This window comes from Mobula hypostoma, chromosome 2, assembly GCF_963921235.1.
Source record: "Mobula hypostoma chromosome 2, sMobHyp1.1, whole genome shotgun sequence".
NCBI classification, from domain to species: Eukaryota; Metazoa; Chordata; class Chondrichthyes; order Myliobatiformes; family Myliobatidae; genus Mobula; species Mobula hypostoma.
The window spans coordinates 67427633-67446549 of record NC_086098.1 but is presented as its reverse complement, the minus strand read 5'-3'; the positions used below and the strand labels follow the sequence as shown (position 1 = coordinate 67446549).

General features: G+C 38.2%; 1 protein-coding gene across 17 annotated transcripts in view; it reads left to right on the top strand.

The window, feature by feature from the left end:
• The window catches only part of LOC134340710 (doublecortin domain-containing protein 2), a 167742-nt gene that overhangs the window by 3425 nt on the left and 145400 nt on the right, over positions 1-18917 (top strand). For 10 of the 17 annotated variants that reach the window (XR_010016632.1, XM_063038254.1, XM_063038265.1 and 7 more), the window contains exons 2-4: positions 2585-2699; positions 5469-6011; positions 7831-7879. Coding sequence is in view for 16 of the 17 variants with exons in the window: in XM_063038254.1 (XP_062894324.1) it covers positions 5725-6011; positions 7831-7879 (336 nt within the window). In the remaining variant the exon portion in view is untranslated. Of the gene's footprint in view, positions 1-1182; positions 1202-2584; positions 2812-5468; positions 6012-7830; positions 7880-18917 lie in introns of those variants that run through there. The other 7 variants (XM_063038183.1, XM_063038218.1, XM_063038227.1 and 4 more) reach the window with 3 other exon arrangements.

The window sequence follows — 18917 nt, the reverse complement described above, 5'->3', positions numbered from 1 at the left end:
CATATCAGTAAGCTTTCTATCTCCATCAACTCATTGTTTTTTGAGATGTTGCCCACTACAGTGGTATCATCTGTAAACTTCTAAATGGAGTTAGAGCAGACGCTGGTCACACAGCCATGTGTGTATAGGAAGTAGACTAAGGGGTTGATGATCCAACATTGTGGAGTACCAATGTTTAGAATAATTCTGGTGGCGGTGTTCCTACTATTTTTACTGATTGCAGTCTGTTGGGTCAGAAAGTCGAGGATCTAGTTGTAGAGAGAGGTATTAACTCTGTGTCTGGATTTTGGTGATGAGTTTGCTTAGAATGTTGATGTGTATTTAAGTTCTGCAAAAAACTGGATGTAAGTAATGGATAATAAATTCTGACCTTTAAGACAAAGTCATTTGGATTATTACAAAGGTGCTGTATGCTACACATTGTCCTTTTTATTTGTGCTGATTTTTCCAAGATTTCCATGTATGCTGGATAGTTAGATTTTTTGACCTATTGGATAGTTTTATTCAATCATGAAGTTTTGTATAAACATAAATATCATGGTCATCAGAGTTAATAAGCAAGACTGAGCAGATAATTTATTAGTGATAAAGCTATCTGGTAATGACTAAATGTAACATCAAAAATTTTCAGTGAAAATTCTCCTGTGTTTTTGCTTTTACTTTAAATTTGTATGAAACCCTACCCCCAACATTTGATGTCCTGTCTCTTGAATATAATTGATCTTTCTTAAGCATCCTATGTAAATACTACATTATTTAATATACTTATATTAATTATATCAATTAAACCTTTCAACCTCTTCTGTTCATAATAACGCAACTCCAACTCAGCCAATCTTACCTTTCTATAAACCCAACAAGCCATGGGACGTTCAGAGTAAATTTTCCTTATTCACATTGCTAATATTATCAAAAGATTTTGCTTGAAACAGTGTTAGAAGACAGGTGGGTTTATTCTCACTGCAACATTGGAAACTGAGAGGGACCTTACAGAAGTTTAAAAAACTCTGGGAAACATTGATAGGATGAAAGTCTGTCTTTTTCTCAGAATAGTGGAGTCTAAGACTAGAGACCAAAGGTTTAAGGTGAGCAAAACGTTTAGCAAAGATCTGAGTTGGAAAATTTTCACACAGAGCTTGGTGCCTACCTGGAATGAGCTGCCAGAGGAGGTAACGGAGGCAGACGCAATAATGCTTGAAAGGTGATTAGACAACTACTTGAATAGGAAAGTTGTTGAGAAACATAGGACTAATGTAGTCAAAGGAATTAACATAGATAGGCATCACAGTTTGGGTGGATCAGGTGGGTCAAGAGAGCCCAGTTCTGTGCTGTGTGATTTTAAAATCCCATGATTCTATGTTGCACTAGGTGTTTTATACAGTTATGGTATAACTTCCCATTCTTAGGTTCTGTAGCTGAGCCATTAAAGCCAAATGTGCCTTGTATCTTCTCAACTGTTCCATCTACTTGCTTTGTTACATTTGAAAATCTGTGTTCACACAGACAAATCAATATCCCTCTGTTCTTCAATAGATCTCAGTATCTCACTACTTATGTATTTTCTTGCCTTGTTTATTGTTCCTAATTGCATTGCATTTGACATTTCTGAATTCAATTGCAATCTGCCACAATTTTGTTTGCTAATCACTCCAAAGTCAAAGTTAAGTTTATTGTTATTTGCACAAGTACACATATGCGCAAGTGCAACGTAAAACTTGCAGTAGCATCACTGAAGTACTGCATCAGATACAACATTCACAAGGAAAAAAATAAACTATACAACATATTTTACACAAAAGTGCACAATTAGAACAGAAACAAAAAGACCAATGTCATGCAAAGTGGTCATGGTGTTGACATACTGAGGCAGGGATTAGGGTTCTGCAGGCTGGTTAAGGAACCAAATGGCTGAAGGGAAATAGCTGCCCTTGAACCTATTGATGTGTGACTCCAGGATTCTCTACCCCCTGCCTGATGATAGTTGCAAGAAGATAACATAGCATGGATGACGGGGTTAATGTTCAAGATGGAAGGTCCATTGATATTTTCCTGTATTCCTTGCTATCAGTCACATGGCTAATTTTTGTATCATCTGCATTTAAGTGTAAGCCATTGATATATACCACAACAAACAGAGGAAATTACATTGAGTTTAAAAAAACTCCACTGAAGTTTCAGTTAGCAAGTTCCGCTGAACCACTTAGATCATATGACCATAAGATATAGGAGCAGAATTAGGAATTGTCAACCTTTTAGATCAAGTTCCTCCAGCTGTGCATGTTACTTTCTTGTGAATAAGTTTGTGATTCTGTGTTTGTTTGAACTAGGTGTCCTTATACCAGTGACTTTAAAATTTATTTCACTCCATACAGTGGCTACTGGTCATCAAAAGATAAAAATAATTACTTGCCTTTAATTGAAATTATGATCCTTAATAACATTTCCTCCAGCTATAATTGAAACATTTCATACACTAATTGAATTCAAGGTGCAGTAAAACAAATATTGGAATGATTAGTGACATAGAACTTTAAAATTACTTTTAATTTCATTTTTTAACAATAATGACTTTTTTTCCTTATAGGTATCCATGTTCCATATCATGCATCCTGGCTGAGGTCACACAGAGCATCAGCTTTTGATACACCATCAAGTCTGTTCTTATAATCATTACCCGGAGGTGTATGAAATAAACTCAGGTAGGCTTGTCTGAGATTCTCTGCCTGCTCATCAGGAGTTAACTTGAAGAAACCTATCCAACCAGTCCATTCACATCGACAAATGATTAGCATTTGACTTTTGTTTCCAACTGTAAGTTTGCAGATCAATATTATTGTGGTACAGTGCATTGTATGCTGCGTGTAGTAGTGGACTGAATCTTTGCAATTATTCATCTTGTGGATTGAAGAAAATATGAGCTTTGGAGAGGATGCAAATAGATGATGGTGTTGCCAAAGAAGATATAATTGAGAAGTGAGATGTTTGGTCTGAGTAAACAGAAAGGACCCATTATATTAGCAGAGTGATCAGTAATCACGGGCCTTGGGTAAAAACTAAGTGACGAAAGGGTACGAGGAATAATCTGCCTCAGTTAGTGGTGGTGGGGAGGGGAGGTCTCGAATTTGCTGCTTGAAATGCTGGTGCGGAGACTTCCTCGAGTGCATTTGTAAAGTACTGTGTACGCACTTGAAGACCCATAATCTGCAGGATTGAGGATCAAGAGATATGGGATTAATTTAGTATTTATGTTTTTCCAGCATAGACACAATGGGCCAGATTGTCGTCTTTGGTGCTGCAAATTTCTGCTTTCAATCATTTTGAACTGCTTAGCCAGTTTAGAGTGACAATTGTTGCAGATTATGAACAACTCCACAGTAAGATTTGGTTAATTCAGGCTGCTACCTGGACTAACCCCTCGGTCCTCCTCACACTAAATGCAGCAGTAAAAGCTTACGGCTATCCATTCCAGTGCAAGTAAACATTCACCATCAATTCTAACAAAAAATCACTTTAGATCTAAAAAAATAACTTTCAAAGAAGTTGGTCATGTTTTCCAGATTATTAGCAGAAAATTAAAAAAAAACTTGTTTGAATTGATAAGTGAGGGGAAGAAATTGGGGTGGATTAGAAATAAAACAAAAAACATGCTGGAACACTCAGCAGGGAAGGCAGCATCTGTGGAGAAAGAAACAGAGTTAACGTAAGCACGAGATTCTGCTGATTCTGGAAATCGAGACTAATAAAAAAAATATGCTGGAGAAATTTAGCAGGTCAGGTAGCATTTATGGAAAGGAATAGAGTCGATGTTTCTGATGGAGACCCTACATTTCATGTTGATAAATTTTCATCAGAACTTCATCACCTTTTGGTTGGGTACAAAGCTGACCAGTGGCCATAAGTGAAAGCCAGGAAATATCATCTCTATTTTATAATGATCCAAAAGGAAAAAAAGGATTTAAAGAAAAGATTGTATACTGGAGAGTATAAAGGAACAATTCTGCTATAGAGATCAGATCAGAAGTTGCTCATCACAACAATATAGAATTGTTACATCCCAAGATTTAAAACTGGTTACAAATTATTATATTAATATGGAGCCTGACTCATCAGACTGATGAATACATTAGTGCATCATTGGGAAATCTCCAACAGGGCAGCAGGGGGAGGTGGGGTGAATTTTACCTGGATAAAATACATTGTAATGTGTATTTATATAATATTGACCTGTAATTTTCAAACTAATAGCTGTGTTCCATGAGGTTAGCATTGTAACTTCCAAAATCTCTTTTATCCCCGTTAATTAAGATATAATTTTCTATCAGCTCATTGTTTACCTTATACATTTAGAGGAAATAATTTATTTATTCATTTTCCAGGACTTTAGCTGCTAATTTTATGTTGTAGATGGCGATTAAGTCATTTCACACCTGAAAAAAAAGCTTTCTATAACTCTCAATACATTCGTTTATCGTGTGCAAAGGAGGAAGCCATTCAACTCTTTCTGGCTGCCATCAGATCAATCCTGTCATTCCCATTCTGCCTCTACTTGTTTTCCACACTTGTCCCCCAATGTTCTTTTTTGTTTTTACATATCTATTCTAGAGGGTAATTTACAGTTGCATTTAGCCTACCAGCACATCTTAGGGATGCAGTGGGAGACCATAACACTCGGCAGTCCCATGATCACAGGGAGAAGGTGCAAACTCCACATAGTAGGCATCTGACATCAGGATTGAATTCTGGTCCTGTGAACTACAAAAAAGAGCACCAGGCTGCAGCCAAAATGTGCTATTTTCAGATTTTGCCTTAACTTGATTATTTCATCTTCCACTTCTGTAAATTATGCTGGCCGTTTTAGCTCTGTCATTACATGAAGAACAGTTTTTACAAAGTATGCACCTGATCCTGTTCAAAGCTCTGCTCACCAGTTGCTTTGATTCTTGCAGAATTCCAGTGACTCCCTTGATTCTGTCTCCATATTCTCTACTAGTACCATGATTTAGTGTGAGCCCTCTGCTCCTTTAGCTCTCAACTTCTGTAGTTTCCTCTTGCCTGCCCACACCATTAGTGACTGATCATTTAAACCTAAGCCCCACAATCTAGAACTCCACTCAAGGTGTTGTGCATTACCATCTCAATGTCAATTTACAGACATCCCTCAGGCTCCTTCACTATGTCCTTGGCCATTTCCTTGGGATGTTCTACCCTGTTTATATTGCATACCCTATTTAAATGACAACTATATTACTGTTGCATAATTGTGAAAACAACTGCCTAAAATGTGTGGAGCATGTGTAGGTAATATTCATTAGCATTTCAAGATGTTGTCTTGCTTGCTCATTATTACTTTATGCTTAATAACATTATAACAAGACGTGCATTAGTTTGAACTGTTATCTGATGTACAAACATTAACCTAATAAGACCTGGTATTTAACCTAAGGTGTTTTGTTTTGCTTTATTTCAAGGTCACAATTTTTCCTCCCAAGTCAGAAAAGGTAATTTTATGGTTCAGGTACTGCTTCCTTAAGTTACTGTAGTGAGGCCAAAACTAAAGTAGCAGACACACAAGCTGACTGGCTCCATGTTTCATACAATTTGACTGTGGAACCTTACGGAGAAGACTTTATCTTGAAGGTCCATGCGAAACTCGTTGACTGTGAATGAAAGTGACTGCAGACATTTCTATCATCATTATTATGATTGTTGTTATCATTAAAGGCCATGGCCACAGCATCAAGAGGAGCTCCTCCACAGCCACCGGCAGCTAAGAGTGTGATAGTTTACCGAAATGGGGATCCATTCTTCACTGGCAGAAGGTTTCTCATCAACAAACAAGTCTCCACCTTTGACACTTTCCTTAATCAGGTCACCAAGGGTATTAATGCACCCTTTGGGGCAGTCAGGAACATCTACACTCCCAAGGAGGGTCACAGAGTCTTTGATCTGGATGAATTAGAAAATGGCGGCAGCTATGTGGCTGCAGGAGTGGAGAAGTTTAAAACCCTGGAGTGAGTATTATACCACTGTTACTCTTGTGTAGCCTGTTTTTTGGGTCCAATATTATAAGTTTGATAGTGCTCGATAAGATGGTTGACCTGTTTCTTTATTACATGTGTGTGAGGGCAGACAATCTAATTTTCCAAGAATAGATGAGAGCATGAAGGGTGTACACAGTGAACAATTCCAATCTAATACCCCTGTGCACAGATTTGCAGAGGAAAAAAGGCCTTTCTGAATCAGATAGGATAAATAGCGAACCTAATTCAAAGCAGTAGTGGATATGCAAATAGATTTAATAGGGTATTAAGACCATTTACAGTCCATTATATTCCATTAGCATCAAATGTAATTTAAAAATCACTTTTATCTAGCACACACAACATTTTTTTACATAACATTCAGTTTGCAATTTGTGTTTAGTATCTGATTATGATTTTAGGTATTAGCTATTTATGAACACCATTTTGATATTAATCTTAACTTATTGCAACATAAGCTGAAATTATTTTCCCTTGTTAATTATGGAAATTCTGGTTTAAAAAATCTTCTGTGATGAGAACTCACAGAAAACTGAAGAAAATTGAAGCCCATCTCTGACCTAAAATAATAGAAATGAGACAGAGTAAAATATCAATGACATTGGCATCTTCCTTTTCTTTCCAATTAACATACAAATGAAAAATGCTAAACAGAATTACACCTGAAAGGACATTGATGCAGAAATCTTTGAGACTAATTGAGAAGTCAAATTGGTACTTTTGAAGTTCAACACTTGTGACAAAAAAGTCTATATAAAAATATTTATGCTCATTCTTCTCATCTTGTACTTCTGTCACTAATGATGGAGTACAGTTCTGATGGGGTTCAACACTGATGATCAAAATGGAAATTGCACTCAAATTCTGTAAATTTTCTAAAATGCCTTTTTATTCAACTTGCTGCTGAAGATAAACTGCAGTTTACAGAACCTAATATATTCAATCAACAAGTACCATTGTACAGCATTTTTGATTTAAATATTGTTTAATATTGTTCAAATATTGTCACCTATTGGTGTGTTTAAGAGTTTGAATATGTGTAGTGCTATCAGCACATCTTGAATAGACTTATCACTAAAATGTTACATTTTCAATCAGTAAAGAATTTAAAAAAATTACAGGTTTATTTCCATGTTTTATTAGCACATATTAGTCAGCTGTTTGGAAATTGAACACACTTTAGTATTTAAAAGCTTAACTTCCACAAACAGTTGCAGCTTGCAAAAGCTCGTTGTGATTGGGTGAATGCCGGACTTGCACCAGTATGCCAAGTCTGGAACAATATAAAGTGCAATGTATTTTACAAGGGTTGTAATTTGTGCTTGATCTTTTAAGCTGGTGTGGTTGATTTTGGGTTAGTTCCATATTTACATCTTATTAAATCTATTAAATTTTGTTTGACTAATCCATCAATATATTGCTTTGTTTCATCATTATGACAATTCATGGTTATGACAATCAGTATCACAATTTTTACAATTCGTGTTGAAGCGTTACTCCATACAACTAATGATCTATTTCCCTTTGGAAGGAGAGAAGACAATGTTGAGATTTTTCTTTACTGTAATAAATAATGGGTATGAAAGAAGATTCAAGAGAAATATTCTGCTTATTTTTGTTTGACAGAAATGCACTGGACATTTTGAGTTGAGTGAACTTCTATGAAAATGTATTATGAATTATATATGTTAATGAGCATGATATAGGGGGCAAAAAACTTAAGTAAATATGAAATAATGACAATGAATTTAATTTGCTAGACTTAAAATCTTTTCTTATTTTTCTTCAGTTATTTACAAATTACAACAAAGAAGCCACAGAAAAAGATAAATGAAATGGTGAGTTTCTCTGTGTGTGATGCTTATTTGTTGTAGAATTATTTTCCTTTGGTTCTATTTTCAGTAAATTATTTTAATACGACCTGAGGTACAGTGACAAACTAGGCTTTTCATGTCATCCATACAGACCATTTCATTACCCAGGTAAGGGAAAAAATGACTGAATGCAGAATAAAGTGTTACACTTACAAAGAAAGTGAAGTGTAGGTAGACATTAAGGTGTAAGACCACAATGAGGTAGATATTGAGTTTAAGAATCCATCTTGTACTAGGCAACTGTTCAGTTATCTTATAACAACAGGATAAACGCTTCTTTGAACATGGTGGTATGTGCTTTTTTAAGATTAGCTCTAGCTTTATTTGTAACATGTACTTTGAAACATGCTTTCTGAGTTTTGTATTTTCTATCTGATTGGGGGGGGGGTGGGGAGGGAAGAAGAGAGAATGTCTGGGGTCTTTGATTATGTTGACTGCTTTACCGAGGTGGCAAGAAGTGTAGATAAAGTCTAGGGAGGGGAAGATGGTGTCGGCAATGTGATGAACTGCATCCACAGCTCTACAGTAGTTGCAAACTTTCCATTAACAGCATGCTGTCAGGATTAACAGTGCTGATATGGCATGAAACAAGCTGCTGTAGCTCCCACAATGTAGGAAACTGTATTTGGCAGTGTGGATGCAAACCTACTGCATTATGTTAAAGCTGGTATGAGACGATCTGACCTGGAGCCAGAATCTCACTGGTTCAACTTGATATCTGTGATCCATTAACATCTTATTTGAAAGGTACAGTAATATTATTGACATGTGTACTATTTACTCTGTGAGCTTCATGCAAACACAGAATTTTGTTACAATCTTTTGTATGCAATAATAAAATATTCAACAAGTTTACAAGTCTAGGAATAATCTGACACACTTGCGACTTGGTTTTGTTGGACTGTCAGATTTTCCATGCGACTAGATGGTATTAATGCATGACATTTTTTAATTCACTTTTTAAAGATATTATACATTTTTTCCCAGTGAACATGACAAGTTTAAAATGAATGCAAGCATCCCAGGGCTGATGAGCATGAAGGCGGTTGAGGATATCTGGCCCCAGTGGTTTGAAGTTTACTAGATGTCAAACCATTGGGATTTCTGAACAACCAGTGGATTATTGGAGTTTTACTAACTACAGGGCACAGGATGTTGTGTGAAAAACAAGGCAGCAAATGTAGTGTACCAACAGGAAATTACATCCTGTTTTCTTTACAAAATTGAGCAAAGAAGGCTTTCACACACAGTAAAATGACAACAGGCAGAAACTCTGTTTTATTGGTGTTGTTTGATGATTAGTTATTGCCTAAGATGCTGGTGAGAACTTGTTGGCTTTTCTTGGAAGTCGTGTCGTGAAATCTTTTACTGTGGGGAGAGGAGCAAATGTGGCCTCTCTTTGGCATCTCAGTTGACAAGTGCCACTTCCAGCAGTGCAGCCTTCCCTCAGCATTGCACGAGAGTAGGGTTTCCCATGGACCCTTTGCATAATGGTATTGGTCCATGGCATAAAAGGGTTAGGGACCCCTGCACTAGAATGTCAACCATTATGTTTGCTTCCAGAATAGCTCGTAGCCTTTACTACACTTAGCGTGAATGCCACCACTGACCCATCCATAGAAACTACAGCACAGAAACAGGCCTTTTGGCCCTTCTTGGCTGTGCCGAACCATTTTCTGCCACTTGACACTTGGTTGAAAGCTGAAAAACAGAGCTTTTGGAACAAAAATGTGTTACTCCTCCCACATTCTTGTTCTTGGTTCTTCCTCCTTTCTATCCATTCCTGATGAAGGGTCTGGGCCTGAAACATTGACTGTTTAATTCACTCCAAAGATGCTGCCTGATCTGAATTCCTCCAGCATTTTGTGTGTGTTGCTCCGTATTTCCAGCATCTGCTAAATCGCTTGTGTTTATTCTTTGCTTAGTTGCTCATCATGGTTTGGCCCTCATCATCTCTCTCTGTCCAAGGAGCACAGTCTGGAATGTGACTGGTGCAGAATAATGCTTGCCTATTCATCACTAATTCTGGCTGGGTCACACAAAAGTATTATCTTTTTATCTCCTCTGTTGCTTTTTTTTCTGGATCATTCTGCATTTTCTCTGCTTTTAAACTTCTAAGTGTTGCCCTTGTCCCTTCTAATATATTTCTAGCTAAGAGAGCTCATGGACTTTATAAATCACTTATTTGCTCTGCTGCAGTACTCCTTCACTCTTTCCAAGTGACCTTGTACTATATCTTAAATGGGCAAAACCAAATGCTTCCAGTTCCAGTTTCCATCACACAAAGAAAAATTCCCAAAATCTTATGTTTCAATAAGATTAGCTCTTCTAAATGCCAACAAGTATAAGCCTAATTTGCTCAGCTTTTCCTTGTAGGGCAACCCCCAGAAATCAATCCAATGCACCTTCTCTGAATTTTCTCCAAAGCAATTTTCTCCTTCCCTGAATATGGATATCAAAAATGCATACACCACTTCATACATGATCTCATCAGTACAGTGGTAAAAAAAATCCCATTCCCCTTGTAATAAAGAATAAACTACATTATTTTGGTCTCTCTAATTACTTTATGTATATACTAAGATGTTATGCATGAGTACTGTAAAATTCTCTGAGTGGCAACATTCTGTAAGTTGGAAGTGGAGAGTTACATTGCTGGGCTGGTGGTGCAGCTGTCTCATAGCTCTCAGGACCCAGATTCAATCCTGAATTCTGCTGCTGAAGAGATCGATCTCTCCCTGTAATTGTATGGGATTCCTCCAGGTGCTTCTCCTATATACACAAAATGTGCAGGTTGGAGGTTTAAAATTTATAAACCTTATAAATTTTCCCTAGTGTGCAGGTTGGTCTTGGAGTATCGGTGGTGACAGGATTGCTGATGGGAATTTCAAAGCTCAAAGTAAACTTATTATCGAAGTATGTATATATCATAATGTACTATCCTGAGATTGATTTTCTTGCAGGCATTCCCAGTAAATACAAAGGAACACTGCACACAAAGATGGACAAACAACCAATAAATTGTGCAAATACAAAAAAGATAAAATACAATAATGATAAATAAGTAAATAATAAATATTGAGAACATGAGTTTTAGAGTCCTTGAATATAGGGAGAATAAAAAAAGAAACATGGATGGGGGGGGAATTAGAATGTAAAAATGGTTGGTGCAGGAGACCGAAGGGTTGTTTATGTGTTGTCCCTCTCTTTGACTCAGCAGGTCAGACAACATCTGTGGAAAAATGTTAATGTTGCAGGCCAATAATACTTCATCGTTCTATTGAAGGGGTCATTAATCTAAAATATTGACTTAATGTTTCTCTCTACCGATGCTACCTGGCCTGCTGAGAATTTCTGCATTTGTTTCAGATTTTTAGCTTCTATAATTTTTGCTTTTCAGTTCTGCAATTTCTCAAATATGCTGTTTTTTTTTTGATTTTTTTCCCTATGTGATATTCACTTCATGGTTGTTTGTTAATCTCACTTTCTAAGCTCAGCAGTTGCCATTTGTGAGATCAAACAGATGTAAGTAAATTTCCAACTGTTTTGCTTTATTTAGTTTCTGGTTGTAAATGGGCCTCTTAAAATGTAAATAGAGAACAGTAATCAGCTTGAAGTTAAAAAGCACAGCTTTGCAGCCAAGCTCTGTAATAAGTAGGTAGGATCTAGCTCACTGCACCTGCTTTATTACTGCTCAAAAGATGCAGTTCATTCAGTTTTATTTAGTTGGGTTGTTTCAAAAAGACGCCGACTCTTAAGTTGCTTGGTTCAAGGAAGCTTACAGACCAGATGGAAGCAAATTGATCCATTAATCTTGGAAGGTTTTATGTTCTAAAATAAGTTACCTTTACAGCATTAATTGTAACTGTGAATATTAACTTGAGATCTATGTCTCCAACATGCTTTTAGATTGTCTGTGTAAAAAAGGGTGTCTGAGGAAGTATCATATGCGCATAAAGTCATCCAAGTGGAAGAAACTGTATAAATGTAGAGAGCAGTTCAGGCTTATTAGGAGGAATCGGGTAAGGAACATCAAGAAACAAAGTTTGAAATAGAGATCATTACACTGGCTTTAAATTCTGTACAGACGATTTGCTCATCTGCAATTCATTGGTATGTCTTTTTAGTTTATAGGAATTGTACCTGTATTTTGGAAATCCTTTGTGTTTTGGAAATGGTTTAGATGGAAATCCTTGGTGCTTTGTGTTTTTGGAAATGACTTGTGTTTTAGAAATGGTTTGTAATTTGGAAATGTTTAAAATAGAATTCCCCTGAGTCTTAGATGTGTTTTAAGAATGTTATTTCAACTTAAGTGTGTATCAATGAAAATAAATGAACGATGTTTTAAATTACCTTGTTAGCTGGAAATGTCTTCTCCTTGGTAGGGAGGGTGGGGGATACTCACTGTTCAAATAGTGGGCATCCGCTAGTCTTGCGAGACCATGGATCTGCGCCTGGAAAGTCTTCACTCTCCAGGGCGCAGGCCTGGGCAATGTTGTATGGAAGACAGGCAGTTGCCCATTCTGCAAGTCTCCCCTCTCCACGACACCGATGTTGTGCAAGGGCCGATACAGCTTAGCACCAGTGTCATCACAGGGCAATGTGTGATTAAGTACCTTGCTCAAGGACACATATTGCCTTGGCTGGGGCTCAAACTCACGACCTTCAGGTTGCTAGTCGAGTGCCTTAACCACTTGGCCACATGCCCACACAAATAGTGGGTACTGGCAGCTAAATTCGCCATGGAGAATAAACAGGCAAGTCTTTGAAGGTTGGGTAGTTACATTATAACCTCCCTTTAGTGACAGTAGTCATGGCTATTTATATCCAGTAGGGATTAGGTCTTTGTTTGAGTTTAGAACTTTGCAGTCAGTATTCCAATACCATCACAGTTAGTGACCAACCTGGTCACAATATACCAAAGAATTATTTTAGAAAGGGTTGTTATTTAGCAGTAGACCAACTTAGAGAGCTCTCAACAAATGCTATTCCTGACATAGGGTTCCGGCCCGAAACGTCAACCGATCTTTTCCACGGATGCTGCCCGGCCTGCTGAGTTCCTCCAGCCTGTTGTGAATGTTGCTTTGACCCCAGCATCTGCTGATTATTTTGTGTTAACAAATGCTATGACACCAGACCTAGTACATCAAAATGGTTGACTTCTTGGTTTCCAGCAGTTGCGCAGGCAAATAACATTGTGGTTTTGCATTAAAGAGATTCCAAATTCTGTTTTTTTTTTGCCTACTCACCAAGATTTTCTATGTCTTATTATTGATTCTTTACATCCTGCTCACAAATTGTTTTTGTACCTATTTTCATGTCAACAGAATATTTAGCCAAAATATACTCAGTCCCTTCAGTCAAGTTGTAAATAATTGAGATCTCAGCACTGATCCCAGTAACATGTAAGTAGTTACAGCATAACAACCTGAAAGTGACTCATTTATCCTGACTCTGTGTTCTGTTGATTGGCCAATCCTTTACCAATGCCAATATATTACTTTCAGCATCACAAACTCTAATCTAGCACAGAAAATCTATCCTCTCTTACCAGATTCCTCCTTCTCCAGCCTTTGACTTTTTCTGCTCAGCTGGCTTCACCTATCACTTTCTAGTGATCTGTTTTTCCATCCCCCCCCCCACCCTTTTATTCTGGCATCTTACCCTTTCCTTCTCAGTCCTGGAGAAAGGTCTTGGCCCAAAACGTCGACTGTTTATTTTTCCCATAGATGCTGCCTGGCCTGCTGAGTTCCTCCATTTTGTGTGTGTCGCTTTGGATTTCCAGCATCTGCAGACATTTTCGTGTTTATGGTCGTGGTGTACTATCCTTTGTTTTTTTTTCATGAGCCCATTACAACCATACAATTTTCCATCCTATCCATCTTCAGTGCTTCACTTGTACAGATGCATAGATTTTACCCTCTTTGTAAATATAGTCAGACATTTCTTGCAATGGCTTGTTACACCTTCTTTGTATTATTTCTACAGGAATTCCTCATGGATCTGTCCTTCCTGATTCCTATTTCTCATCCAAATGCTACTCAGTAACAACATCAAACGACATGACATTCGATCATACATATTTGTGGCCAACACTTGCCCAGCCTCTCACTGGCTCTCCTGACCATCCAAATCTTATGTTTCTTTTCTGATATTCAATACCAGTAGAACAATAATTTCTTCCAATTGAATTCTGTAATGTCTGAAGCCATTGTTTTTGAAATTGACTACATGTGTTTCCTCATCTGCATCTTAAGCTTAACCCAGATGGCTGCAATCTTGACAATGTACCTCTCAAACATACATTTGGAACATCCAGTCCTGAGTATGACCTGACTGAGCTCATGCCCTCCATGAGCTGAAACTCATTCATGACAATTGTCCTTGTAGCCAAACTGCCATCCACCCCCTTGAGCTTGCTGAGTTACTCCGTCAGTAATTTAAGATTAAAGTACTCATTCTCATTTCCTGATCTCTTATTTTTCAACTGCTTATTGTGATCTGATGCACTCCTATAAACCTCAGAAAACACAACAGTTCTTACACATTCATCCCACCTTCCTTCCTCCTCTCCTTCCTTCTCTTCTCCACCATCCCCCTCCCTCCTCACCACCATGCTTTTCAAACCTTTAAGATTACATTGTTAACTGTGATTTTAATCATTCTTTATTGGAACAGTGTCAAATTATTGAAAGGTTATGTATCTGATCATTTGAACATATAATTTGGGTGTGGCATCAAATTAGTCATCAACATCATCATCGTCGTTATGTGCAGTGTCACATGATGTAGGCGATCATGGTCCCATGACCATGATTGGTCTTGGCAAATTTTTCTACAGAAGTAGTTTGCCATTGCCTTCTGGTGACCAATACTCTTCAGAGATCTGTCTGCCTGGTGTCAGTGTTCGCATAACCAGGACTTGTGATGTGTACCAGATGCTGATACGGCCATCCGCCACCTGCTCCCATGGCTTCACGTGACCCTGATCGGGGTGCTAAGTGTGTGCTATACCTTGCCCAAGGGTGGTCTGTGGGCTAGTGGATAGAATGAGTGCTTATGCCTCCTTTGGTAGAAATGTATCTTCACCTTGCCACCTGCAATTAAGTAATGAATCATTTGAAACTGGTACTTGCATTCAAGTGCAGGTAATTCATAAACAGAACCTGCAATTTCACATTACACAGAGGCCTTTATAAACAAATGTTTTCTTTGCCTCCTGACCGTCTGTGTAAAATTGTGTTACTTTGGTAGCAAGTATGCAAAAGATCAGATCTGATAGAAATGTGACAGCAGGGATGAAGTTCATTCATCACCTTTTCCTGGTCTAGGTTCCTTTAATAAGAGATCAATTAATTCTTCCCCCCAGTACTTTCTCCAAATTTCTGCAAATATTTTATTTATTGAAATAACTGAAAAAAAATTCAATTTAATCAACAAACGTTTGTACGTCTACCCCCTCCACTGTGCCTTTCAAAACAAAAATTCTTTTCTGTAAAAATAGCATCATCTCCCTTGTGGAGTTGTAATGTTGTACAGTATAGAAACCGACTAAGCAGCCCAATTCATCCATGCCAGCTGAGTTGTCCAGTGTGCTAGTCCCATCTGCCCACGTTTGTTCCATTGCTCACTAACCTCTCCTATCCATGTACTTTTGAAGATGGATTTTAAATGTTGCTAATGTGCTTGCCTCAAACACATATGCCAGCTTATTGCAATATGCATCACGCTTTGTGTGAAGAAGCTGCCCCTGATGTCCTTTATAAATCTCTTGCCTCTGATTTTAAACCTATGACTTCTTGTTTTCAGCACCCTGAAGTAGACCAAATTCTTTCACCATATCTATGTCTCTTATTATCTTATACTGTACATGTCTGTCAGGTTACCATTCAATCTCTGACCTCCCAGAGAATAAAGTCCTAATCTACACAATCTCTCCTTATGATTTGTTAATGACCTTAAATCTGTGTCTTCTGGTTATTTATCCTTCTATTTGGGAGAAGAGCTTTTCTATATTTACTCTAACCAAATCCCTCAACTATAACCAGCTCTATTTAAAAAAAACCATTGTATGGGGATATCATGTTGTACCAAATCATTGGCACTAAATTAAATGACTGAAGAGAAAGAAATGATAAAATCCCTCAGTATGGCTGCCATTTCTACCTGTGGAGTTTCTGATGTTGTTTGTGTTGCAGATACTAGTTCCTGTCAGAGAGAGAAATCGGGTTCTGATTCATATTATAAGAAGGAACAACTGTCCTAAGAATGGTCCATGCTTGGGAAAGTTAATTCAGTAAGAAGCTGGTGAAAATTAATGAAAAGTGACGTGTTTTAAGTTCAGGAAGGAAATATTTTTTGCTGGGCTAAAGTCTATAAAAAGTTAACCAAGGTCCATATGCGTTATCAAATGTTTCAGTGATGAACAATAACAGAATGAATGCATTGCATAGTATGTCGATGGAAGTTTTATTTGTTGGAGGAATTTGTGATGTTTGATGGTGGTGTATGAAGTAGGCAGAACATGGAAACGTTAAGCAAAATACAAATGTGTTCATGAACCTCCTGACTTCCAAAGCAACCCAGAAAGACCTTTGAGAAATGGTGCTCAGACAAGAACATTGGTCCTTGGAATTTGTCGAGGGTTCTATGTGCTACGAGTAGATTGACACAGATCCCACCTCACCTACCACTCAGCTCACCCTACTCCACCTTGAAATGTCAGAGCCGCATGGTATTTCATAAAACACACATAAAAGTTGCTGGTGAGTGCAGCAGGCCAGGCAGCATCTCTAGGAAGAGGTACAGTCGATGTTTTGGGCCGAGACCCTTCGTCAGGTCCTGAGAAACATCAGGTCCTGACGAAGGGTCTCAGCCTGAAACGTCGACTGTACCTCTTCCTAGAGATGCTGCCTGGCCTGCTACGTTCACCAGCAACTTTTATGTGTGTTGCTTGAAATTCCAGCATCTGCAGATTTCCTCATGTTTGGTATTTCATAAGCCAGCTGCACTAAAAATTTGCTGTGGGTTTGCTGATAAACATGTAAAGCGACTGGGTGTAAACATTTTCACTGGCCCATCAATCCCAATTCCTCTCCTATACTGTGCAACATTTTTTTCTCTCATTGCCCCTTTTATTCCTTTGCTGCTTCCCAACACAAAGGTATAAGTCACAGTAGCCATTTACCCTATAGCACATGTTTGGCTTGTGGGAGGGAACTGAAGCACCTCCTGGAAGCATTCAGACTCGCAAGGAGAACATGGTAGACAGTACCCAAGCTTAGCATCAATCTGAGGTCTCACGAGTTGTGAAGCTGCAAGAGGATCATTGTTTGCTTGCTGACAGTGCCAAACTGTCAATACATTATAACTTTTTTCTGTAAAGCCAGGATATGACTCAATGCACACATGCAATGCACAGTTTGCATAAAACCTGTGTAAATATGTTGTCATGCTTGTTTCCTCTTCGAAGAGTTTATTTCTCCTGCCTGCTCTGACCCAGTCCATTTATACTAACAAATAGAGCAGAATTAGCGCGGGGTTCAGTTTCAGCCACAGTTTTTAGATTCAAAGTAGTATTCATGTTGAAGCAAGCCTTTAGTCCAAAAAGGTGAGCTGTGCTTAACAGTAAACTTATATTGATAAAATGAAATGTGTAACAGGTCTCAAAAGGCATTATAGTGAAATGTTGATTATCTCGCCAAACTGAGAAGAAATCCAACAATAAATTTGAATTGTGTAACCCCTTGTGGTTTATGTTAGCACTCCAGGAGAGTGAATTAATTTAATTTAATTCATTCCGTCTCAGCTTGTTACATGTTATCTTTTACATTAATCTTTTGCTGCAAGTGGAAGCATTAATAATTGATTATGCTTCCCTGCTGTGCAATTTAACCACATTCGTACCTGAAAGATACTATGTATTCACTGCAATGTCATTATAGTTTGGCCCTCAACAAGGTTTAACAGAAGAAACACCATAATTGCTCTGGCCTTATAACAGTGGTTAACTCATTGCTTCAGAAACTGCTTCTCTTTATAGAGCCGTATAGACCCTTCAGCCCAATGAGTCCATTCCAACCATATTGTCCACCCATCGAGTCCCAATTTCCTACATTATCCTTCCAGACCCCTCCCCACCATGTTCCAACCAAGTGCCTTCTAATTGACACCATGGCGCCTGCTTGACGAAATGACGAGATCCAACTTAAGTGCGCTGGAACAGCTTTTGGACGTCTCTGAACAAGAATCTTTCGAACAGACACCAAAATGTTAGTGTACAAAGCAGTGGTAATCCCAACGCTCCTGTATGCATCAGAAACCTGGACAACATACCGACTACATCTGAAGGCACTTGAAAAGTTCCATCAACGCTGTCTTCGAAACATCTTAAATATCAGCTGGGAAGATAGAAGAACCAATGTCAGTGTGCTAAATGAAGCCAAAACAACAAGCATTGACGCCTACTTCATCAAGAACCAACTAAAATGGAGCTGTCATGTTGTTTGGATGAAAGGCGAACGTCTGCTGAAACAAATCTTCTACTCCCAGCTTAAAGACAGCAAACGTAAAAGAGGCGGACAACAGAAGAGTTTCAAAGACGTCTTATAAGCCAACATGAAGAAATGTAACATCGACATCAACAATTGGGAAACCAACGCCAAGGACAGGAAACTCTGGCAAACCATCATCCGAGAAGGAACAGCAACTTTCGAAGCTAACAGATGTGCAGAATTAGAAGAAAAGAGAAGAAAATGGAAAGAGAGGCAGCAACAACCAAAGCCCGATCTGCCATCTGGAACTACCTGTCCTGAATGCGGAAGAACTTCCAAAGCCAAGATTGGACTCATAAGCCACTTGAGAGCCCATAAGTAGATCAACAGAACGAAGACTATCATCCTCGACCTCAAGGGATAGCCACGATGACGATGACCTGCTTCAGCCACTTTCAATGGCAGGTTATACCATATACTCACCACTTTCTATGAAGAAAAAGTTGCCC